The following is a 26539-nucleotide window of genomic DNA, read 5'->3' on the forward strand; positions in this document are numbered from 1 at the left end:
ATCTGACTTAATCTTAAAACATGGGAATCGTTATATTTCTGAGGCAGGGGGTTGCTTACATGGTACCCTCAATGTTGCTGGACTACAACTTTCCACATCTCTGACCATTGGCCAGTCTCACTGGGGCAGATAGGAGTTGTAGTTTAACAAGTTGTGGGAGCCACCATATTGGCCTCCCTGTTCAAATGCAATTATGTTGTGCTCACTGCCAAGGAAAGAAGAAGTGGGGCGAAAGGAACACATTAACACTTCTATGTTGTTCTAACAGTAAACCATTTTTCTTTTCTTTCTGCTGAACCCCTTACCTTTTCAGTTATACATTTTCACTGCTGGTGTTAGAGAAGTTATTTTTAGAAATCTCTTCACAATATAATGAAAAGTCAATACTAAATGTCTGTCAGGAGAGACCTTCTGGGGCTGATTTAATTTGTCTTGGATCTTTCAGAAGAGCAGGAGGTGGTAATCCTCAATCCAATTTGCTAGAACCTCTACCCTGAAAGTGCCGAATTAGTATCCTCTTATAATTAAAGATAAGCCCAAATTGTACCTGAGAATACAGAACTTACTTTTGCGGTTCGCATGTTGCTTCTATCCAGAATGAATACAGCATTAAGTCCATTGAACTGTGTGCAGACTTCAGAGATCTGGTTTGGGGTGGGGGAAATATAGATTGGCACTTAAAAACACCAAAAAAAAAAAAAAAAACCCCTCTCATGTCCAAGCAGTGACCTTTTCCTCCTTCTCAACACCAGAAGTACCTGCTCTAAAAAAAAATATACAGTCGATCCTATGTTTATGTAACCCTCTGGTTACGTAAACTTCGGGATGCGTGCACGGCAAACCCGGGAGTATTTTACTGGGTTTCACCACATGCGCATGCGCAGAAGCAGTAAAGGGTCTGTGCATGCGCAGAAGCGGTCCTCAGGTTGTGAAAACCTCGGGATCCATCTGCAGCCAGAGGTACCACTGTACAGTGGTACCTCGGGTTACAGACTCCACTAACCTAAAAGTAGTACCTTGGGTTAAGAACTTTACCTCAGGATGAGAACATAAATCGCACGCCGGCGGTGTGGCAGCAGTGGGGGGCCCATTAGCTAAAGTGGTACCTCAGGTTAAGAATGGTTGCAGGTTAAGAACGGACCTCCGAAACAAATTAAGTTCATAACCCGAGGTACCACTGTACTGCTAGTTCAGATACAGAATCATGTTGTTTCTTTTGGGAAATATCAGGGGAATATAAGTTAATTCTGAAGTCCCTCGTGTAGGAAACAGCAGAAGAAAAATGGGTGACTGTCTGAATTCAAAAGTGTGGGGGCCTGACTCACTCTCGGAGCTCCCAGCAGAGTTTAAAACAGAAATAAGTGCAGCATTTGCAAAGTGTGGGGAATATGTGTGGTTAAACCTTTATATGCCCCAGTATTAAGCACTTACAATTGTACTCTCCCACCTTGGAGTGAATAGACCACAACCTTAAGTTTAAATGCTTTACTTGTGGTAATGAGAACTCTGTGCCCCAGCAGAAGCAGCATGGATAAGGTATTCTTAAGTTACAAAATATAAAAAGTATATTTGGATATGGAGTCATTGCTTGGGAGCTCCAGCTTCATGTATCTGGTGAATTGCATGCTTCTAAGAGAAGAACCAGCCCAAAGGAGAGAGGTCATGACCAACCTGAGTCTTTTCTAGCAGTTAAGAACTCTGGGATCCCTAACCCCTTTCTTACTGACAATTATGTATAGATATGTTTGGCTGCATAAATTTCCCTCAGTTTCAAGTAGCAGTGATATAGATGCCTTTTATGATGTCAATTATCAAACCTCTACATTGTGAAAGTGGTAGTTCTGCAATTAACATGAGGTCCTATCACACCAGGTCTCTGTGTGCAATCTCTTTTTGTATGATGGTGCACATATGGTAAACAGTTAATTTCCTTTCAGATGATATTGCAGGATGCTTTATTCCTGATTACAAGTCAGCGTAGTTCGCACCTTCTTGGATATTGAAGGGCTGGAAGCTTCAGACAGTTGTATCACTCTTCGAAGGTTTAATTTCTTTCAGGAGTGCCCCTTTACAATAACACACCTAACTGAAAGCATTTTCAGAACTCTGCCAACGTTCCTGGTCTTGTTTGTTTTTCTACACTGTTTGCAGTTTGATACAGTGCTACTGTAGCTTCAATTAATTTAAAGCTCCACATCTAAATGTGGGCATGATATGAAGGGCTTGGGGCCATTAGATATAAGAGGACAATATTAAGAATCTGTAGCCCTCTTCATGCGTTGCTCACATATAAAGAACATAAAAATATTAGGTGAGCCTTCTTGGGCCTATTCTTTCATTCTGTTAGAGGCCAGATGGATGCTTACGGAAAGCCCACCAGCAGGATATGAAGTCAAAAGCGTTCTCCTGCTTGTGATCCCAAACAATTGGTATCCAGAGACATAATGAAAGCATCTTGATTGTATATTTAGCTACACTGAATATAGCTTCTGCGGCAGGGAGCTTTATCTACATACAGAGGCATTCCGTGTGATTTAGAAACCTGAGTAATCCTGGGTAAAGCGTGAGGACTTCCTCCTTTTAGAATGAACACAGTATTGGCAATTATCCTTTTATCAGTCTCAAAGAAAAATCACTTCTATAGCAACTAGTTATTGAAGAAGGCATTTTTTTTGGGGGGGGGGTTACCCAAGTGCTCATAAGAATGAGAAGACAGAAGATAGCCAGATAGTGTTATGTGAGCATGGCTGAATCTACCCCCTCCATACACTTAGTAATACCTGAGCATCAGTTCAGCCAATATTATCACCTTCTATTTCTTTTCAGGCAGCAATAGCTACAACATGGATTGCTTGGAATCCTTATTGGTTGGAAATAAGTCATGAAGTCTTTCTGAAAGGAGGGTGAGGAAGGGCCTGGCTTGAGGCCTGTGTATTGCAAGCCTACCGTGCCAAAAGACATTGCCATATGAGTTTCTGACAATCAGCATGGTGCCTGTGAATGGCTCTTAACTACTTACATGGAAGACATATATGGAAGGCCCATATATTCATAACCTAAAACAAATAGTTGAGTTGTATTTAGAATCATACTATGTTATGTGTATGCACTGCTTTTAAGGCTTTTATGCCACTATAATTATAGAATCAACACAGATTCAGATGACAGAGATCATAGCAAGGAGCTATGTTGGGATTCCTGTACCAGTCAACTTGAGCTCTAAGATCTGCAGAGGCAGCATTTTGTGCCCTGTGGATGGAGACAGCTCATTGTATGGGGACACAGCATAGAGCTTTCTCTATGGTGGCACCCTGACTATGGAATTCCCTAGGAGGGAATCCATGTTGCACTAATAAAATAATTCAATCAGTGCAAGCATTTCTGCTTGCTAGACAGAACTACCACCCCTCCCTCACATGCTGTTTGGGGCTTCTCACAATCCTTCAGAGCAAATTTGGGGGAAGAAGAAGAGGGAAGACCTGTTGTGTTAGCAGGAGTCCTTGCACTGCCTTCAGCTAGTGTAGTGGGATACTTGAATCTGACCCTCTACCTTTAGGGGTATGTTAGTCTACATCAATAGACTTCCAGTACCAAGTCAAAACATTGTGTTTTTATATTTATATATTATGTTGTAAGCCACCCAGAATAACAACAACAACAACAAAACAACAACAACAACTACTACTACTACTACTACTATTATTATTATTACTGGTACTGCTACTATATGTTTGCAAGCAGGCTTTCAGTGGTAAAAGGTAAAGGTAAAGGTACCCCTGACCGTTAGGTCCAGTCACGGATGACTCTGGGGTTGCACGCTCATCTGGCTCTATAGGCCGAGGGAGCCGGCGTTTGTCCGCAGACAGCTTCCGGGTCATGTGGCCAGCATGACTAAGCTGCTTCTGGCGAACCAGAGCAGCACACCGAAACGCCGTTTACCTTCCAACCGGAGCGGTACCTATTTATCTACTTGCACTTTTGACGTGCTTTCGAACTGCTAGGTGGGCAGGAGCTGGAACCGAGCACTGGGAGCTCACCCTGTTGCAGGGATTCGAACTGCCGACCTTCTGATCAGCAAGCCCTAGGCTCTGTAGTTTAGACCACAGTGCCACCCATGTCCCACTTTCAGTGGTACTGATTAGTGTTTTCAAGGTTTCATGATTTGAGCAGTATTCTGCCTTTTGCAGTTTTTTTTAATCTACTACTTTATGCTACCTTTTGTCCTTTTTGCTTTATTTATAGTTTATATTTTTATCTGCAGTTGTTGTTGTTGTTTGTAAACTGCCCAGGGATTCATTTGCATGAGAGGTGGCTTAGGAACAATGAATAAATAAAGGAGATATGATCCCTATATTATTAGTATTAATGTTGTGAAGTCTCATCCTTTACAACAACTGACTTTCACAGAAAGCCTTTAGGTTATTTTTGTCAAGCAAAGTTCAGATTTGTCTTGGCTGACTCCCTCAGCTATTAAAGCCTTTCTTTTTGTTGCAGCTGTTTGATGTGGTTGCTTTGAAGGATGCAGTTTCCATTTGCGTTGGACCAATAACTCCCTTGGGCTGCTTTTAAAGGGTGTAGCATCAGATGTGAATATTCAGTAAAGACCCACCCCCACCTTAAGACATTCCTCCTTTTCAAAGTATAACTTAGTGTACTCTCAGTACACTGATTCTGTGGACCATTTCAACATAAATGGTTTGGATATTTCAAGGAAAGTTGTAAAATGTGTATATATTGTATTTCCACTATAGCAGAAGTGTTAGCCTCTAAATTTACACATGTTACAATTGTCTGTACTTACCTCTCTCTCTCGTTTTGATGCATACACTAAAATTGCTAAGTAGATTGTAAATTGCTAATTCTTCAGTTTGGTCCTCCCATTCTAATATGCTTCATGTTCAGCTTCCTTTAACTACATTATATATACTGTACTCTATAGATTAGAGAGATGTACCATAATTGCCTGAAAGACTGATTATTATCTCTCTTCTATATAATTAGGATCAAAGTTTAACTCTCAGATCTTTGATTTTCCTCATTAATGTCCACCTTATTCATTTAGAGATTTGGAAGATACACTCCCTGGCTGCATAGGAAATAATTAAGTAGAGTGAAGGCAGCAGGATTTAATCTGTATAATAAAAGTGAGAGGTGATCATCATTCTTTTCTCTCTCTGACACAATTAACCTCGTTCCTTGAAATGTGTAGATAATGCATCTTAAATGGTAGCATCCATTGTTTAATACTGTTTGAAAATTTGGGTATAGTACAAGTGAATCAGCACATGTCTCCAGTAATCTTAACAATTAAATCATCAGGATAAGCTACTGTTTCTCTGCAGTAGGTAGAATCCAGTTGGTGCCCGTCTCATTCACAGTGGAGGCATCCACTTACGGAAGAGAAGGAGGGCAGTATTTGCCAAGCCCACTTTCCCTCTGCAGCCACTGATCTAAAAAGTCCTCCAACTTTCTGGATATGAGTTTAAACTGGGGGGTGGAGGTGAAGGGGTGGAGTAGGTAATGTAAATTATTTATTCCTCCCCCCTTTCCAGCTCCCTTCCATGAGTACAAGGGCACCCACTGGATTGCACTCTTTTCTGCTTCCCTTATGCCAGGGTTGGGGAACCAGTGGCCTTTTAGGTATTGTTGAATTCCTATTCCTTTCAACTCCAGCCAGCATGGCCAGTGATCAGAGATTATTTTAGAATGTCATATTCACTGTGGGTTTTGAAATTTTTAACTCCTTTGGGTGGCCTATGCTCCAAAAGGCAATATATTGATAATTTTATAAATATGTATCCCAAACCTGTACCCCAAAATCTGGAGGGCCGCGGGTTCTCCATCCCTGCTTTATGCAAATGGAAAATAATTCAGATCTGGCATAATTTCAGTCATTGGCTACCAAGCTTCCTATACAAACGCATTATCATATTGGAATTTTAAAATGTGATACAGTGAATTTTAGCTGCATAGAACAGCAGGATAGAATAACGCAGACTATGCTATATTAAATATGAACAGCAGAAAGTTCATAGGAAAGCAGAACTATCCAGCTGCAATTTTACTTTAAATATAGCACTCTTATACTTATTGATTTCCTCTGGTCTGTTTGCCGCAAGGATATTCTTAGCTTTGATCAATATGTGATGCATATGATAATGGAAGAACACACGGCTAAGTATAAAGTTACAATACATGTGGTATTTTCTATTGCACAAAACTGTATAGTCTGCAATCTAGAAATATAGGTGCATAAAAGAGAACCCACTGTGTACAGTTAGTGTTGTCCTTGGAGGTTTTCTCTAGGAACAGAGTGAAGGAATTATTACGTTTTGGATTAACAACATGGCAGGATAGGAGAATCATCCATTTTCATAACTTATTTTAATACATGCAGATTTACATTTTATAATGTCATGCTATTTTTTTTAAGGCAGAGCTATAACTATGTACTTGATTAAAAGGTAAGAAGAAAAACTTCTGGGGATGTATATTTAAAACAAGCCGGACAACCATAATGATGTAACTTACTGCATTTGTAAATGTTGCTTGGAATGGGTTTACAGGCATGTGTCAAGATTTATATTAATGTCCAGTATTGGAGATATCCTTAGGAGCCACATATGGTCATAAGGGCTGCATGCAATGGGAGGAATGGTAGACTAATCATTACAGGAAAAGCAGGGGTGACTAGGTAGTCTTTTCCTTCTCTTCCAGCTCATTTGGTCAAACATTCCTTGGGGCTGTGGTGGCATCTCTCTTAGTCTGAAGATGGTTATCTTAGAAGGTAGTTCCATAAATAGGAAGGGCATGGCCATCTAGGACTTGATCCTGGGTGAGGGAGCTGACTTGCTATGCATTACACAGATAAGGCTAGATGAAGTGGGCAGGGTGAATTTGTCTCAGATCTCTCCTCCAGGATTCTCTCTATAGCACCCATCCAAGTGCTAGGGAGGTGGGTAGGGAAGCAGAGCTGCTGCGGTGTTGAAGTTCCATCAGCATAACCAGGATTCCAATTAAACCATCTTCCTGTTTATACTTGAGGATAGGGAATTCTGCTGGGATATTGGCAGAGCTGGCTCTGCCATGAGGCAGACTAAGGCAGCAGAAGCCCCCAAGTTGGATGCCCCGCAGGTGCCGCCCCTGTCCCACCAGTGCAGAAGTGCTGCCAGTATCAGCCGAAATCATGTGAGCTCTTGCCCGAAATTGTGGAAGTAGCAGGCAGGTAGAGAATCGGTACCAGTGGCAATAAGTATGCCAGTGGCAACAAGTATGCCAGTCGCAACAGGAGTAGCAGGGCAGGGGAAAGCAGCACTTCCTGTTTTGCCTCAAGTAGCAAAACAGGATGCGCTGCCCCTGGGTTCAGGTCTCCCTGCTGCCCAACAGTCTCCTTGCCTGAGCTAGCTAGAGTAGTATTAAGCACAGTAGTCTCTCTGATTAGTGGTTAAATGACTCAATGCCCATGTTGATGCGAACCTTTCAGTAGACATTCAGAACTTCATGGACTACTTGGCATCTGTGTGAATTTACCAACTGATATCGGGGCCCATTCATATTGTAGGACAGATTCTTGACTTGGCTTTTTGGTTCTATATGGGGTGGTTGGTGAGCTAGGTATTTACTTGGATTTAGGGTCATAGATTTATTGTCATGTACAGATTCCTACCTTGTGGGGTTTAGGCTTAAATAAGCTCCTAAGCTCAGAGTGGTACATGACCCATTATAAAGGTCCAAAGATGGACCTAAATCATTTCCTAAGTGCTCTGAGTGAGTTTTCTGCTATATCAATCAGTGATTCTGTCAAAGTCTCGGCCTGTCTCTGGGATAGGAAAATGACCTAGGTGGTTGACAGAATTTCACCCAAACTGATGGGTTCAGGCAGCTGATAATGGAGCCAGCTGCCTCCTTTGTTTTTCTGGGAACTCAGGGTGATAATGTGGCAGAGACAATTATTTGAGCAACAGTGGGAGGAAAACTCAAGACAACATGACTGGACATGGACTAGAGCCCATGTTGAGTCCTCTGTTGTGGTGATGAAAAAAACCCCACACTTTGCCTCTACCGAGAGGCACCTAGCTGAACTATGAGTTTTAAAGAGTCTGTTGCATCAAGAATTGAGGAAAAGGATGTGATTTCCCATTTTGACAGTATTGCTAGACATTTTGCAGATAAAGTTGCTCACATCTACTGTGACTTTTATGCCGTGTTTGTACCAAATCCTAATTATGTATCTCTGACTCCTGCATGTCTTGTCGTACTTGATTCATTTCATTTGTACAGTCTGAGGAGACGGGCAAGATTAAGTGATCCCTGCCCTTCCTGGCACATTAAGGAAGCTAGGTCTGGTTGAGTGGGCACAGAGAGTGGGGACTGTCTATTTGTCTATTTAGCCTTAAGGTGGCTGTCATGAAACTTTTATAGGAAAATCTCTCTCTGGGTGGGTTGGATAAGTTTCCAGCCAGCCTCTGCTCTACTCTTCTTGGGGAAGGTGCTTGAAGGTGTGGTGGCATCTCAGATCCAAGGGTGATTGGATGAAACAGATTTAAATGGGGCTAGACAATCTGTCTTCAGGCCTAGGTTTGGGGTTTCAGGCAGCTTTGGTCCTCTTGGTAGATTATTTGTTCTGGGAATTAGGCAGGTAGAGTTTGGTGAACCTCAGTCCTACCTATGACAGAAGCATGGCAGGCTGTGACAGGAGAGGGGCTACACCCAAACTCTGGAGCACCCTGCTTCATGAAATTTCAAGGGTTTACTCCCTTGACAGCTGTCAGGCAAATAATGCTTTAAGCAAAGGTTTTCAGTTATCTCTGTTCTGCCTTCCTCAATTGATTTTTTTTAAAAAAAATACAACTGCTTTATTGTTAAACTGAGATTTTTAAATGTTTTAAGCTGCCTTGACAGATGCATTTGTGTTAGAAGGCCAGGTTAAAATTCTTATATGAATAAATTAAACAATCCTTGAATTTTTAAATAGTGACATAGTAGATAGTAGCTACACATTTTATTGTCAATCTCTTTTGCATAGCTGTTTCAGGTTCATTTGCATAAGAGAGTTTATTAAGAGAAAGGAAGATAAATTGAATTAAAATTGCAAGTCTTAGAAGACTGTGTTTTGCTTATTTTGTTTTGTTGCTTCATTCACTAAAATTAATTAGCCCTTTGTATATAGTGATACAGTGTCCAGTAGACAAAAGAGGCTGAGAAACTTCATTGCATTCTTGATTGGTACAAAAGTGAAGATGCAGAGTCCAGAACTGTCAGATCTGATACTAATTGTAGTAATGGAGTTCATATTTCCCTCAGAGCTCCAAGCAGAAATTATGGTTTAGTCTTCAGATTTCAAATACCAAGTGATGGGCTGCCATTTTCTCCCTCTTGAATATCTATTGTGTGAGGGACTGCACTGCTGGAAGCCTGCAAATTACCTGCTGAGGTCCATCATTTTGCTGTGTAATTGGTATCTCCTGTATATTTAAAAGGCACATCAGCTTTGGCAGATGTTCTGAATCATAATACATCCTGCTAACACTGCAAGTTCATAAGATATATATCATTAGTATCTGCAGGCACAGACTTGGTGGGTGTCAACTTTGTAGACCAATGAAGAGTTATAGGACTGCACTGTTGGAGGATACTGCTAATGCAGAAATAAAAACATGGACTTCATAAGGATTAGGGAAAAGAGGAAAACTAGTCCCTGCCTAAAATCAATGTAGTACTGCTTGGGTAGAAGTGGCCAATAAAAAATTGGTAGCAAGGGTATCTTCTGCAAATTTCCCTTCTGTGGTTGAACTGTGAAATCTGCAGAAATCTGCATTATCAGTTGAGTGGGAGCTATTTTTTGCTGCTATTTCATTTACTAGAACAGAATGCACTTTTCTTTTTTGTGGGGATTCAGATAAGATCTGGTATCTGCATGTGTGTATTTCACTTCTTATTCCTTTATTACTCAGCGCTTGATGAATGGCTGCGAAATATGTGAGCAGCCTCCATGGGGGAAAAAATGTAGCATTTGATATAACAACGGGTGATAATATAAGTTCTGTCTGGGTGTTTTAATGCTGAAATCATTGATTGACGAATATGCACAGGACATGGATAAAAAATTTGCAAGGTTTGGAAAGTAAATGCCTGTAGTATCTTTAATCATGACCTCATTGGAGGCAATGGGCTGTTTGTTTGTTTTCCTAAGATTGTGAGGCCAGGAACCGTCTATGATAGCCTTTTCAGCTAAACAGTGGGGAATCAATTCTAATAGATAGATGATAAATAGATAGATAGATAGATAGATAGATAGAGTGTTCAGTACAGTGGTACCTCGCAAGACGAATGCCTCGTAAGACGAAAAACTCGCAAGACGAAAGAGTTTTTCGTTTTTTGAGTTGCTTCGCAAGACGAATTTCCCTATGGGCTTGCTTCACAAGATGAAAACGTTTTGCGAGTTTGTTTCCTTTTTCTTAAAACCGTTAATACCCAGGGAATCCGTGCTTCACAAGACGAAAAATTCGCAAGATGAAAAAACTCGCAGAACGAATTAATTTCGCCTTGCGAGGTACCACTGTATTTATATCTCTTTTAGTCCTTTGGAGGCATGTTAAATCTTCCTCAAAAAAAGCGAAGTGTCACATCTTTAGATGCAAAGAACCCAAAAAAATTAAACAAAGAGGTAATAAGAACCCAAGATGTTATGTAATGGGTGAGAGATAAAGCTCCTGTAATTCACATAAACGACAGTTTTGTGAACAGTTGCAATCTGGAATTATGTTCATAAATGGAAACTTCTTTATTCTTTGGAAGTAGTTTAAAAGATTATGACCTAGTAGGACTTACTGTCATTGACCGTGACATCATGGAATGCAATATGCTTGTCTTGCTGTAAATTGGCAAAGCAACACTGTCAGATGATCTCCTCCATGTTCCCAGAAAGAACAATGATTGAAGGGAATAGTTGTAATTTTTAGTATGTTCCTCTATGTCTCTTAAATTTAGACTCCCACAGTGATTAATTTTACTCTACTCTTCAAGAACCCTGAACAGTGAGCTCATAGATACTGTCCAATCTAATTTCCACACAAGGTACAAGCAAATATACATTTATTTTAATTCTACTGGCATATATAGTTTTCACTGAGATATACCACTTCTTGATAGATTGCTTGGTTTTATGACATGTGTGGCTGGGGGAAAATAACAAACCTTTCTCAAAACTGACATTTAATTGTCATTGAAAAAAAATATGAATAGCAGCAGTGTTGGATGAAAATAGCCAGTAGAAGTGTTTCACCCCATCCTAGAATATTTGTATTTATAGTCACAAAATAAGTTACAGTCGTTTCTGTATCTTACTAACTTGGAAGGAGAAAAGAGTTTTTCTCAACAGCATTTCCTAAATCTCCTAGAGGTTATTATAAAATCCAATCGGGCATTTGCCTGTCTGGAGAAGACTATAAATTTAATAAAGAAAAATAAATTATAGTGCAGGAATTTGGCCTTTCCGTCAGTTTCAGACCTGTGTGGTTATGAATCCTCCAAATAGCTGTTGTACTTATGCCTAGTAAACTCATCAAAACTATGGAGATTATGTAAGTGGACAGAAGCAAGTGCTATGAGTTACTCACACATCGTCTTTCTTTGCTTATCGGTTTCCTGTGCTAAAACCTGTACATCTTTTATGGGGGAATCACATATTATCTATCCTGGGTAAGATGCACACAAATCGTGAGTGCGCAAGTGAACAAGGGAGGAAGGCACATCTATTATTCACACATAGTATTTTGCTGATTTTATTTCATATGCACAGCAAATCTGAAAATATGCAACTGGAAATAGGATGGTTATTTTTTCTAAAAAAAGAAAGATGGTTCACAGGTGGCTGGTTGTGCAAGTTTAAGTTGATTGTTAGATGTCACCAAATGTACTTTTCCTCCTGCACCACCAGCCACCTGCAAAAGTAGTGTTGATTGGAAAATGAAAATAGAACTGGCTAAAATGCAGGTAGGCTGCCTTCCCCTTCCCTGAAAACACTGCAGCAAATAAAACAGTTGGGCTCTAATTGTATCTAAAATGTTTTTGTCCAGGTGGTTTTGCCCAGGTTAAGATTTATTCATGCCTTTTTCCTGGCCACTGTTACCCTCCCACCCCATCATATTCTGCGTTCAGTCTCTTCATTTAAAAGTGTCAGGTTAAGTATCTCTCATGAAACCTTGGGGAGATGTTTTCAAAATGAACAAGTAGTCTGACATGGTACAAAGCATCTTCGTGTGTGCCTTCCTTCCTGGCTATGAGACGAGTAAACAACGTGTTAATCTTAACAGCTTATTTCTGTACAGTTCAAGAAGTTATTTGTGTTTACTGTTCCCCATAAGTGATAACAGCAGTGGTTAATGTGCTGTTATAGATTAAACTGACAATAATTCAACCGGGTTGCGTAACTCTAGTGAACTCTGCCATCCAGGTTAAATAAAATATTGAAGAACTGCAAAGTGCATCACATTGTCAATAGCCTTCGTTTCTGTCTGGTATGTTGGTATTTACAGCGATGAAGTTCCAGGCAGCCAGTTGGTTACAGATAAGTTTCACATTGACTGGGATTCTGTGCTTGTCAACTCTGATAATGTCATCGTAGCTCAGTTTGATGGAAGAGGGAGTGGATTTCAAGGTCTAAAGATTCTGCAAGAAGTCCACCGTTCCTTAGGATCAGTGGAAGTGAAGGACCAGATAGCAGCTGTAGAGTACGTATGTGCAAAATATTATTCTATTTCCTATATTCTATTCTATTTGGGTTGATCCAGTGTTTATTTTGGAAATGTATATTTGCTGTAATGGATCAATATAAAAATGTTTAATGTTTGATAGCAAGAAAATTAAATAAAATTCACTGAACCATTGTTTTGGGATTTCCTGATACAGGAAACTTCAAGGTCTACTCTAACTGGGATTTTTAATTGACTAATTAAACATCACATAATGGAGAATGGGCTCCATATGTTAATGCATAAAAGGTTAAAATGTATCAGACAATTGCAATGTATCCCAGTTATGAAGAGTACAATTCTGCTTATCCCACTTCTGGGCTAAGGATCCTGTTTCAGCATAATAAATCAAATTGATTTATCAGATCCCACACTCATTTGACAAAGCTATTTAGGCTGTAATACTATACACATTTTCCTGGAAGCAAGTCACATTGAACAAAATGAACTTAATTTTGAGTAGACATGCACAGGATTGTACTCTTAACTTATCTTAAAATGTATACATCCCTAATCAGTGTAATAGCTTAATGAATAATCATGTTTAAGACATACAAAAGTCTGAATGAATGGAAAAATTGTGTTATTTACTAATAATAGCTAAAAATGCATCAAATTGTATTACAACAGTAATCTTATGAAGGCCCACCAAGTCTTAGAGGCTATCATATCATGCCATTTTGGGTAAGCCACACCCACCTTCCTAGGGCCTGACACCATATATAATGTCAGGAGTATGGAAGTTTTGGTTGCTTGAATGCTTTTTTTCTTTCCTGGGATCCCACATTAAGGGACAACAAGAATTGTGGCCTAAGCTCACAAAATGTCTTTAATATTTTATCCTGCTGTGAACACTGCAGCTTTTATTTTTATGTTGAAGATTGTTACAACTGCAGTATGTATTATTAATGGGATCAAGAAAAAATGTGGAAGACTTAAAACAAAGTGTAATTTATTTAATATCCTCTTTTGAATTATCTGCAGCACAGTAGTCATAAATATGAACATTCTTCTTCAGGAAATAACTTTAATGAAAAACAACTTTTTTGTAATACGATATAAACTTCCTGTTACAGATACTTGATAAAACAACCATTCGTTGACTCCAAGAGACTGAGCATATTTGGAAAGGTAACATTCTGGAATGAATATGATGTAGCAACTTGCTCCTAATAGCATTTCGTTGGTTTCTGATTCTTTTATGTTTTAATTTTGTTTTTATTACAAACAATTACTAATATCCCCCTCTAGGAGTGGTGGTAATACAACTCCAGGTATTCTTTGATTATTTATTTCTTATTATCTAGATTAAATTAACTTTGGTTTCAGGCCTGGAACTCTCACAGATACTGCTTTGATAACCCTGATGAAAAACCTATGCCAGGAGTGGTATGTAGGGGGAGGACTTGGGTAACTTTCTCCATAGACACTCTGCAGTTGGGACTGGTGGGTCTTGGAGTAGGGGCATTTCCAAGAGGTGATGTAGTGAGACTTTTGCTTGGCTTTTATATTAGGGATACTGCAGGGTTCCATTACTTCTCCCACTCCTTTTGGCATCTATATGAAGCAGCTGTGGAGGCAGCATCAGTATGGTTATTAAACCCAAGGGTATTTATTTTTCACATCCATGTTAGCTGAAGAACTAGAAGTCTTAGAGCAGTGCCTATAATTCACAATGGAGTGGATAAGGGCCAGTAAACTGAAACTCAGTCCAGCTGATGTTGGGAGATGCAGGGCCATTGTCTCAGGCAGGGTGTGCCTGGATAGTGACCCATGCTGTGAAACCTCCAGGTAAGGCTGCTTCCATGGGGCTACTTTTGAGGATGATTTGGAAAATTCAGCTGCAAAGCTTTTGACCAATAGGTTGAACCATATCACTTCTGCATTAATTACAAATGTTTGAGAGCACACGTCAAATTGCTGGTGCTTAAATTTGGAATGGGTAACCTGTTGTCCTGCATAGGCTGCTGGACAACCCCCATTAGCCATGCTGACTCAGGCTCATGGGAATTGGAGTCCAACAACATTTGGAGAGCCCCAGGTTACCCATTCTTGTTTTAAAGTCCCGTATAGTTTGAGATCAGTGTAACTGAAGGAATGTGCATCTGCCAGTCCATGTTCAGACGTCACCAGCAGCAGCCTACTCCAAATGGCCCCACCATCATGTCAGATAGGTAGTGACTGGGACAGGGCTTTTTGGGATTTCTTTCCCCAAGAAGTTCACCTGAAAGCTTCCCATCATTTTGGTGATTAATACGGTACCTTTTTATTTGACTTGTTACTGTTTCCATTGTGACATTCTGAGTGCTATATAGAGTGGACATTTTAAAAATAAAATATGCCAATTAGGGCCGGACAATAATCTGGTTTTCAATATCATTCTATATGCCTTAGGGGAGGAAGAAGCAGCCGAGATACATTGCCCAGCCCTGCAACGGTAAGGGAGCCCCGAGGGACACCAGGGCTCCCTCAAAGGTGCCTGCCTGTTTTCGCCCCAGCTGGTGGGCTGCATCTTTCCTCCTGGAGCAACTGATGGCCCAAAGAGGAAAGACACAGCCGACCAAGCTCAGGCAACTTGAGCTGGTATCGCAATGTGAACACCATACTATTTCAGACATTAGATTGGATTACTGCCCAGCTCTACTGCCAATTTTAGGTGAAGCTAGGAATGCACCCGGGACGCAGGTGGCGCTGTGGGTTAAACCACAGAGCCTAGGACTTGCCGATCAGAAGGTCGGCAGTTCGAATCCCTGCGACGGGGTGAGCTCCCGTTGCTTGGTCCCTGCTCCTGCCAAACTATCTACTTGCACTTTGATGTGCTTTCGAACTGCTAAATAGGTACCGCTACAGCGGGAAGGTAAACGGCGTTTGCGTGCGCTGCTCTGGTTCGCCAGAAGCAGCTTAGTCATGCTGGCCACATGACCCGGAAGCTGTATGCCAGCTCCCTTGGCCAATAAAGCGAGATGAGTGCCGCAACCCCAGAGTCGGTCACGACTGGACCTAATGGTCTGGGGTCCCTTTACCTTTACCTTTAGGAATGCACCCTTGAGTGCCAACTTCAAAACAGCAAAAGTTAAGTACTACTGTAATCTGAAAAGGAAAAAAAACAAATGTTGAAACTAAGCCTGTGGTTTATAACAGAACTCAATATAGCCAAAGTTAATCACTTTAAAGTCCACTTAGGTTAAGTACATGGTCAATCTGCCTATGGAAATCAATGAGACTTGAAAGTATGAAGTTTGACTTCATTGTGCCTTTAATACATAACATTTTCCAATATTTTTGAATCAAGCAGTTTCATTTTTATATTTATGTTTTCTGGAGGTGCTTGGTTACAGAAGTCATGGTAGAAGTAAAGACTAACTTCCTGCATTTGCAGTTGTTAACGGTCATCAACCGGTTTACCATACCCATGGAGTCAAACACCCATCTCCTACTTCCCTTCTGAGAAAACCCCCGCCCTCCCACTATATATATATAAGGGTCTGGTGACTTCTGTTTCAGTGTAACTGAAGAAGTGTGCATGCACACAGAAGCTTATACCCAGACCAAACTTAGTTGGTCTCTAAGGTGCTACTGCACAATTTTTAAAATTTTTATTTCGATTGCGTCAGACCAACATGGCTACCTACCTGAATCTAGAATCCTGCATTTGAAGTTATCCTGCATATACACATCTTTTTTTAAAAAAAAACCTTCCATCCAAAAATGCAAATGTGGCTTGCTATTACTTTCATCGTTCCCTTTTTAATACATATTTTACATGCAAACCCATTCACAGCCTATTGTGCTATGAGTAACATCCTTTTTTGTGCCATCTGTTCAAGATATCCTTTGTTAGTCTGTCAGCTGTTGGATGCTATTGCCTCTGGCATTAAATAGAAGAGCCAGACAAATACTTTCACCTTTAGCAAAAAGTTAAATAGATTCTCAACCATCTCTCTTGCTCTGTCTCAAACCGTGTTTAGAACTTAACCACAAAAAGAGTTGTAGTTTTCAGATATCGATGTTTGCTTCTTTTGGATGCAAGAGATGAAGCAACTCTTTTAAGACATCTACTCTTTGTGCCCTTCCTAGTTGTAAATCTCATTGTGAATGCTGTAACAATTTGTGACTGCATGCGCGCATACAGTGTACTACAGACTGCACACTTTCAGTATCAAATATAATATCCATCAGTCCAGGAAAGTTATATATCTTCCCCTTTATTGCTGACATTTTAGATATATCTTTAATTATGTGGCCATTAACACACAACCTTCATGTCCAAAAAGCAAGGTTCCTGCGCTACCACTTCAATCGATGCTTCCCACCCCCTTGTATAACAGAAATAGGCCCCCTTTTGCCATCTCTGGTTGGGCTATTTTATAAGACCATGGCACATTCCTATCACTTTCATTGGTATGCAGCACTCAGCCAAGCTCAGAGACAAGCAGTGCTTTTTTTCTAGAGTAAAAGGTGCCAGAACACACCTCCCTCAGAAGACCCACCCAGAGCCCAAGGAGGATATATTTGGGCTGGGGATCTCCTCATCAACCAGAGGCAGCTTCTGTCAGGCTGACCATGCCTCAACAGAAAGCCAAAGCCACCCCCCTCTCCATGTGAGCCAGAAGCAGGATAGGGAATTTGATGAACTGCTCCGCTGAGATGCAGCCAGCCGCACGCCCTTGAGTGGAGCAGTTTAAAGAAGCTGCCTGCACACACAGCCCATCTGTGGTATGAGGGCCAGAGTGTGATGGCTGCTTCATCAGCAGTATATCACTGGTAAAAACGCTGCCACTCCTGAGTCCCCCAGTGCCCTGGCAATACACTGCCTTGTGAAGCCACCATCACGCTCTGGCCCTCATACCAGTCCTGGATGATGTATCAATACATCGTCCAGGCCTATTGCTGATATTGCTTTACTGAGGAGCTTAATGAGGTTCCCCCATGCGTCTCTGGCTCACGTGAGCTGGAGCAGGTGGGGGCTTGCTCAGCTGAGATATGGCTTCCCCACACATCAGCTGGGAGGCCAAAGAGCCTCAGCAAAGCCCCGCTGTGCCTCTGCCTCTCCAGAGCCCATAGAGGATATCCCATTTGGGGTCCGGGGAGGGTTTCCTCATGAGCCAGAGGTGCAGTGGGGTTTTGCTCACACTGGTCAGGACTCTCCCAGGGCCGGGGTGAGAGGTATCGGAATGCTGTTCTAGCTGGGAAAAAAGACCTGGATATGTGTACATTGAGATAAAATAAATATTTAAATTCCTAAGTGTATTTTATTCATTAAAATGCATTATTAATGTATTTAATGTCAACAGCTATATCACAAAATTCGGAAAAGTGCAAAATCCAAAACATAATTATGTTCTGATTTCCACGTTCGTCTGACAGTGGCAGATCAAATCAATGAAGTAATGGAATGAAGGAATTTCCCCCCAATCTTTTTATTTGTATTTTATAGTTATAAGTAATTTATTTTACAAATCTTGAACTGTGTGCTTTGCATAAACTTTGTTTATCTTGGGTTATATAAAATTTTATTGTAGTTTTCAGGGATATATATTTTTTAAATAAATGATGTTATTCTGAGGTAGACATACACAGAGCACAGTGAAAGTCCATATTGTCAAGGACTCAAAAGATCCTCTGCACATAATAATAATGATTAATAAATTATTATCTGGGTTTAAAAGGGATGGATTTCTTCCCACAGAGTAGGGAATGACACAGGTTTTTTGGAGAAACCTGTTGTTGGTTATATAAGTCTTAAATTAGGATTGCTAGACCTTGAACTCTCTCTCTTAGAAGTGTGGAATCAATTGGCAAGCATTTTCTATGGAAACAAAACAAGCAGGCTTTGTTTTTTAAAAACAAAAAACAGCTATTTCAACACAGTTCATCTTCATCCAACAAAGAACAATTTATAAATTTTGAGTGAGGCAGGTGTTGGCCATCATAAGCTGCTTTGTGGGCATAATGTTCATTGTGGTGCACATCTGACACTGGAGATAATTTGTGAAGAGCAAACCAGTGCTTACTTTTTAGAGCCTATTGTATGTTAAAAAATATCATTGCTACAGCATTCCTGCAACTGCCCGAGTTTTGATAAATTGTTTGATTCCCTCTTGCATCATAAACCCCTTGCACAAAAGCATGTGTTGGAGAGAGATATTTCTCCTTATATGCTGTTTTTCTAGACACACTCCTCCCTCCTAAAAAAACAAATAAATCAGATAAACATTTAGACATGAACTTCCTGCGTATTAAGATGGCACAGTCTGAGAATCAACGTAAGGTGTTATATAGGTTGCCATAGCCACATTCAGTGTGTAGCCAAAAGCCAAAGAATTTCTACACACACACACCAAATAGTTCCCCATCACCACTTTGGAAGGCCCATTCCCCTGAAAAAATGTGGGAGGGGGTTATATTTGCTTACCTTTCGCAGGGGAGTGGGGCTCTAAGAACTTTCACATGACATACCCTTTTCTTAATTCTTACCTTAATCTGGGGTGACTGGTTTTTCTCTTCTACTATTGCTTGAATGCCCATCATGATATAGCCTCATTCCATAAGGCGTTTGCAGGGGCTGGAGTGGCTCTGATCTGCAAAAGAAAACAATAACAAGGTTCAGCTACCTCATAACCCCCGTGCCTGTTGAGAAGTCTTAGAAATCCCTCGTAAATATCTCTTAAATATTTAGAGTGTATTTTGGCTCTGCCCAGCCCATGAAATGCCAAGGAAAGCGGGGACAAGTGCTGGGTCCCATCATTAACATCCACCCCACACCATTTCCACCAATGAATAAATACATCAAATATTTAAGTACATCACACATCTCCTGTAACATTTGATTCTGGACTCCAAATATTTATTCATAAATAAGAAAAAAACATGACTTAACCTTTGAATAATAGGGTTTATTCCCTGCCAGTCACAGTCAACAATACCAAGTTAGAAGGACCAATAGTCTGGCTGTATAAGGCATCTTCCTATGCTTCCCAAGCCACCATACTACTGAGAGGATGTAGGAGGCTAAAATGGCATTTTTACCACTAGATATAAACTTTAAATAATTTCAGGGCACACTGTTGTAGTGAATATTGGCTCAAAACACCTTTTAAAGACCAAAAATGGCTTAGAATAGGTTTAATTCTCTCTTAAATGTCAATTTATAATTCACAGAAGATCAGAGGGCCATAGAAATAGATGTAAATGCTATGGTACTGCATAACAAAAAAGCCAGTTTCATTAAGGCAATAATGGGCACATTTTAACTCACATTAGGTTGTTTTGTAGGGCTATGGAGGATACATTGCATCAATGATTCTCAAGTCCAATGAAAGGCTTTTCAAGTGTGGAGCAGTGATTGCACCAATTACAGACATGAGATTGTATGGTGAGTATTTTGTATTATTCAGTTTGTCTACTAGGCAGGTACCCAATTTTCCCTCTCTGATGGATTAAAAAATAGCAAATCTTTTACACTGGAAGGGACTGTACCCATTCTGCACCCATGAAGCCTTGGGTTTAGTTACGTGTGATTAGGTCCCTAAATGTTAACTCATTTAATCTGGAAACAATTTAACAGAAACAAATAAAAAGGAATCCTGTTTCCCCTGCAGCATCAGCTTTTTCAGAAAGATACCTTGGCCTTCCATCTAAAGAAGAAAATGCTTATCAGGTAAGCAAGTTGTACTTTAGATATTTATGGTGTTGCAGGGGGATTTGAAATGCAAATCACTCGTAGAGGTGTACAAGTGTGTGTGTTTCTTTCCTAAAGGCATCCAGCGTGCTACACAATATTCACGGCTTTAAAGAAGAAAAGTTGTTAATTGTCCACGGGACAGCTGATAGTAAGTAGAAACACAAATAGTTCCATTTACAGTTGCAGCTAGTGGCGCAGCTAAGTTAAGTGAAAGAGAGGCGTGTGTGTCTGTGTGTGTTCTTTTGATAATACTGAGCTTTGTCTGCCCCCAGAGAGCCTGTTGTCAGAGTCAATTGACGGTTTTACATCTGAACAGATGACATTTCTCGTAACTGAATATTTGTAACTCTTAGCAGCTGTAGGTACCAATTTGTTTAAATCATATAAAACACCCATGTCATTGGTAGATGGCAACATATATTAATAAATGACAGCATCAATATTTAATCAGCTTTCAAATTATTATTGATTCCACCATTGGCAAAATATACATGTTGCGGGGGTGGGGGGACTTGTGGCGTACAATAGATTGTAGTGGATTAATTTCTATAGTGCATTTACAGTGTACTGCTCTTCACTGCTAAGCAATGCATGATTTCTTATATTTATATGTTCAAACACAGCTTAACTAGTATGGGAATAATATTTCCAGAGGAGTGGGTTTTCCAACACTGATTCATAATGTTGGAACACCTTGTCCCAGCTCAATGGATGGGTACAACCATTCTACCTCATTGGACAGCTAAAAAGGCTAATCATTCAACCAGTCCAGCTGAAGACCCAGAACCACTACCTGCATTGTGAAGGCAAAACTAAAATTGAGTGGAAGCAGGATGAAATATATTTTCCTGGAAAAACCAGCTAATTCTAAGAGGTTCAGTTTCACTTAGGAATGGTGAATCAGAATCTAATTTGCCCTTCTTAAACCAATACACAAATAAAAACAAACTATCCTTAAATATCCATACTACTGTAAATTTTGTGATGCAGTTCACTAGTCAATGTGTCTAAAAATGCATATATTACCCAAACATATTAATATGTATACCCTATATATAATACATATAAAGGAGTCAAGGCCCATGCAATACTATACTTCTGCAGCATATTTTATAAGTATTTGTATACGGAATAAATACAACTGAATAAAAATACTTAAATGCAATACAATATTGTGTATATAATATTGTACATATAGTATGAAAAATTAGACAAACCAGTAAAAAAAATACTCACTTTTTAGATCAAGGATTGAAATAGGAAAAATCAAGCCTGGCATTGAGGTGTTTCCAGAGAATTCTATCCCTAGCTACTATGCTATGGCTGTCCTGTTATGAAGAAAGAAGATATTTCTGGAAGTGCTAGGAAAGAATATTCAGCAGAATTACCCACTTTATTTGTGTGTAGGGCACTCACACACAACAGCAACAGAGAAGATGCACTTGTGGCCTCACTGATAGATCCCCGTCATTACAGTGTCCCTGACCTTCACATGTTAAGTGCAGAAATATAATAAGGCCCTTTGTATGAGCATATTAGATTGAAGCCTGAACAGGATGGCAGCTAATCTGTAAGATCTGATTGACATTAATAATGCTTTTTTGCTAACACATGTTATTGTCCCACAGCTAAAGTTCATTTCCAGCATTCAGCAGAATTAATTAAACATCTAATAAAAGCTGGAGTGAATTATACTATGCAGGTATGTAATGGTCAGATATCTCAATAGTGCATCCTTCAATATGTTTTAATTATGACCAGTCTTAGAATTTTTATTTTTATTTTCCTTGCAAGTACACAATATATAAGAAAATAGCATCATGTTTTTCTAGACTATGTATAGTTGAATAACTTCAAAAAATGAATCTATGCAAAAATAAAATTAAAAATAGAGAGTTGGATCCAGACTGATTTCTGCACAGAGGACTCTGCACTGCAGGAAGATGGCTTTAGTGGTATCAGAGCTTGAGCATCTTGGCCTCTTTGATGCTCTTTTAAGTATTTAGAAGCACAATACTATATACTATAAGTGCATTATTCCTATCTGTTATAAGGTTAACTTGGAAATTAAAACTCTGCTTTTGCTGGTTAGAAAGGATGAAATGCTTGGAAGTAGCCAAGCCATTTTTTTTTTAAGGTTGTGAAACACTACTGAAATGTAGACTATCTGTAGGAGATAGAGAACAGAAATATTTTGGAACAATATATTTGGAGACACCAGTTAACATGTGTGACTGATTGTTTAAGTAAAATATGTTTGTTAAACCTTTTAATTTTGAAATTAGGTTTGGCAACCGTACAATAATAGTAGTTTTCATTTCCTATCAGCTGTCAGTTAAGTAAAACCGCAAAGGCAGTCCAGTATCATTATCAATACCCACGTTTATGTCCAAATATTACCAGTAGCAGCAATATACAATCCCACCCACTATCTGGGCTCCATGTCATTAATATTGCTAGTACAGTAGTACCTTGTTGTGAGTCCGCCCCGTTTAGCGTCCATTTCATGGAATTTCTGCAGCAAACCCAGAAGTTACTTCTGGGTTACTTCCAGGCTTGCCGCTCACACACGTGCAGAAGTGCTAAATCGCTCGTGCGCAGAAGTGCAAAACTGTTCACGCGCTTACACAAAGCAGAACTTTGTCGAGTGTCCCTTTCATTGAGCATCCGGGGCTCCGGAATGGATCCTGGACTCAAAACAAGGTACAGTGGTACCTCGGGTTAAGAACTTAATTCGTTCCAGAGGTCTGTTCTTAACCTGAAACTGTTCTTAATCTGAAGCACCACTTTAGCTAATGGGGCCTCCCGCTGCTGCACAATTTCTGTTCTCATCCTGAAGCCAAGTTCTTAACCCAAGGTAATATTTCTGGGTTAGTGGAGTCTGTAACCTGAAGCGTTTGTAACCCGAGGTACCACTGTACAATAAACCTTTGGATTACTTTTGAAGTCATACTAGATCCACATTTTTACCAGGTTGTATATCAGGCTGATACAGTAATTTATAGAAATTAAATATCTGTTTCCCCTAAACCATTTTGAAAATCCAAATCAGAAAGGCCATTTTAAATAAATATATGTAAATACTTTTATTGCTAAAGCTTTCAGTGTAGGTGATGAAATGCTGATTTAAAATATCAGGAAAATGAATTTTAGTTTGAATTTTATAAGCTTTCAATGACGCCATAACATTGCCTAATGCCTAATTCTGTGTTGATGCAAATGCATTTAAAACAAATCAGAGACCCCTATCATTTGGTTTTTAAAGCCTATTTATTTTTACATTTCCTCACCCAGATCTACCCAGATGAAGGTCATTACATCACAGCAGAGAAGAGTAAATATCACCTTTATAGCACAATTCTCAGCTTCTTTAGTGCTTGTTTAAAGGAGGAAGCGCCAATTTTATCACAGGAACCAGAGGAAGATGAATAAGGAAGCTATTTGTACAGAACTGAGGAGATTTTCAGTGAGGCTCACTGAAACCATAAATAAAAGTGACTGTGAGAGAACAGATTCTACAGAAGCCCAAGGGCAGCTAAAGGATATACCAGTGGAGCAGCACATTTGGTGACAATGAGCTAACAAACTGGGATTTGAATACAAAAGTCCAAATGTATTACCAAGGGACAAAACATATACCTTTGTGGAAGGCCAATGGTCAGATGCAGTTTCCTGGAAGAAATTAATTTTGCATAAGAGTAGGGTTAGTGCATGTTGATTCTGTTAAGATTCACTGTTTGTTCTGTACGTAGTTGCTCTGTTTTTATTTAAAATGCACATGATTTCTCAATTTCAGCATAATGCACACCTGACATAAATATTGATATTTGCACAGGAGAGCTGCAGCCTAACCAACTATTGCAACTTTTCAATTAGTGCAATTTCTTCACTGTCAAGCTTCAAAATATTGAGAAAATATCATTTTGTTTCAATTTACATTGGGAAACAATATCAGATTAAGTCTGATAAATACACATATTAGTTTGTTTCCCTTCCCTGTAAAAGTTTTTCAAGCATTCACTATTTTACTGTACCAACTATAATTCAATAAGCAGAAATTTGGTAGTATACGCTTGGACTTTATGTATATACACAAAACTCCTTCCACAGAAAATGTCTGTGTGCTTGAACAATTTTTTCAAGCCATGATTACAGCTATGTTTAAACCAGTATCAACAACTAAAATAGTTTCCCTGGTTAAAAGTTGTATCTTTTCATTTACTAAGAAATATTTGGGTTGTGTTTTTTCGTATTGTTTACAGTAGTCAATAGTTTGCTGGTTACACTCTAATTTTAGAATATGCTACTTTGTCACATGTAAATTAGATACATGAATATTAAATTATAGTTTCAGATAAAGAGATTTTATTAACAATGTAAGCCATTTGAGTACTACTTTGATGAATCATTTGTGAAGCTGGTTCTTGCAGATGGGCTGAGATTCCATTCTGAACTTCAACGCCAACTTGTGGTAGCGCATCACAGAACAGTCTGTCAGTTTTTATTTGGTGTGTCACAGCTGCCTAGGCTGTTACATGAAGATTTAAATTCAGCCTGGGAAATGATTTGTTTTATTTCTAAAGGAGCCTTCTGATGAATGATTTTTTAAATTTTTATTTTATTCAGGTGAAGTCCCTGAAATGCATCAAATGTATTGTCAAGGTGAATTACAGCCCTACAAATCACACTATGAAATAAACAACCCACTCAACTTTGGCCATCAGAATATTAACTTCTACGGTTGAAGTTCTGTATTCTCTTAATTTTAGATATACATTCTAAGATGCTGTTTCATCCAAAGAAATTTGCCAACTTGCACAAGGACTTTTGCTTGCACAGCTAAACTCTCATCTGCCCCTCATGTGAACACTGAAAAGTTGGCAAGGAAAACCCAGCAGAGACTGAGGGACACATGGCGAGGGAGAGGGAGGGAAAATTCTATTGTGCAGGCAGAGGCAACTTGTGCTAACGAGGCAAGTTGGTTGGGTCCAACCCAAATAATTTTTTGTTGTCCCTAGGAGTTTTGATCCTGGGTATTACACTTTTGTTTTTAAAAGCACTATGCATTGGGGGTTGTGTTCGTTGTGGAAGCAGGTTACAAGTACTATAGCATTGTTTCAACACTCAGGATGCTCTATCTATATCTTGCTGTGCATCAAAAGAAAGCCCACCTTTTAAGTTGTAAAGAAACAAAATTGTAGAGTTTCTTGAGACAGCAGAGTTGCCTGAAATAATTTGTAGCGCTTTCTCCTCCTGGGGCAAAAATGGCCAATGTGGTATCCATTTCTCCACTCCCAATAAGGTGGTAAAAATGGGCCAGCCTGGCTCATCTTTATTAGATGAGCATCTCTTTGACATGCAATATTGTTGTACCTAACACCCTGCATATGAAACCCTCAAAGTGTTAGAAGTTACAACTTCTTGTGGTATATTACTCTAATGTGCTCTTCAAGCTGGTCACAGAGCTGTCTCTTCAGGTCCATATTCTGCTGTTCATGGCATCAAAGAATGGCAAGAACATTCAACCAACGACAAGAGAAATGTGGTAGATGAATACATGGAAACTAGTCCTATAGCCCTATCCTTTAATTCACTGGGATGATGAGCAAACACAAATTTATCTCCTTTTTTTGTTCACACAATACATTTACAAGACTGCACTTAAATGCATTAGCTGAATGGCCTTGATAGCTTTTACCACAATGTTGTGCATTTTGTTTCCTTTAAAAATATATATATATCCTACTTTCCTTCTTAGAAAAGGATCTGCTCAAGGCAGCTAACAAATAGCAATAATCCTGATGATTAAAATACACATTATCAAACCAAAAACAGCAGAAAAAGCACGAAGAGCAGCACTCAGATTCAATTCCTTAAGTGTGCCTAGTGATCCACTTTATGTGGGGAAATACTTACTTGAAAATATCCCACTTTAAAATTTTATTTGTGTCAAAACATTTTACTATCTGACATAATGGGTCATATTTTAGAAATCTGATCTATAGACACAATATTTTAAATAGCTACAATTACTAGATAAGGGATAGTTTGCAAATCAGGCTTTCTTCATTAGTATTGTCTCCTGTTTTGAGTACCTTGCAGC

At 39.4% G+C, this 26539-nt stretch overlaps 1 protein-coding gene across 3 annotated transcripts in view; it reads left to right on the forward strand.

The window, feature by feature from the left end:
- Positions 1 to 24816, forward strand: part of DPP10 (dipeptidyl peptidase like 10) — a 552775-nt gene extending 527959 nt beyond the window's left edge. For all 3 annotated transcript variants that reach the window (XM_083582231.1, XM_083582230.1, XM_083582232.1), the window contains 7 exons: positions 12537 to 12731; positions 13829 to 13883; positions 20028 to 20127; positions 20354 to 20412; positions 20512 to 20584; positions 22065 to 22138; positions 23731 to 24816. In XM_083582231.1, the coding sequence (XP_083438357.1) occupies positions 12537 to 12731; positions 13829 to 13883; positions 20028 to 20127; positions 20354 to 20412; positions 20512 to 20584; positions 22065 to 22138; positions 23731 to 23868 (694 nt within the window). In that variant the 3' untranslated portion in view covers positions 23869 to 24816. The remainder of the gene's footprint in view (positions 1 to 12536; positions 12732 to 13828; positions 13884 to 20027; positions 20128 to 20353; positions 20413 to 20511; positions 20585 to 22064; positions 22139 to 23730) is intronic.
- The last annotated feature ends 1723 nt before the right edge of the window (positions 24817 to 26539 follow it).

The sequence above is a fragment of the Podarcis filfolensis genome, assembly GCF_964270895.1.
Source record: "Podarcis filfolensis genome assembly, chromosome: 1".
Lineage (NCBI taxonomy): Eukaryota > Metazoa > Chordata > Lepidosauria > Squamata > Lacertidae > Podarcis > Podarcis filfolensis.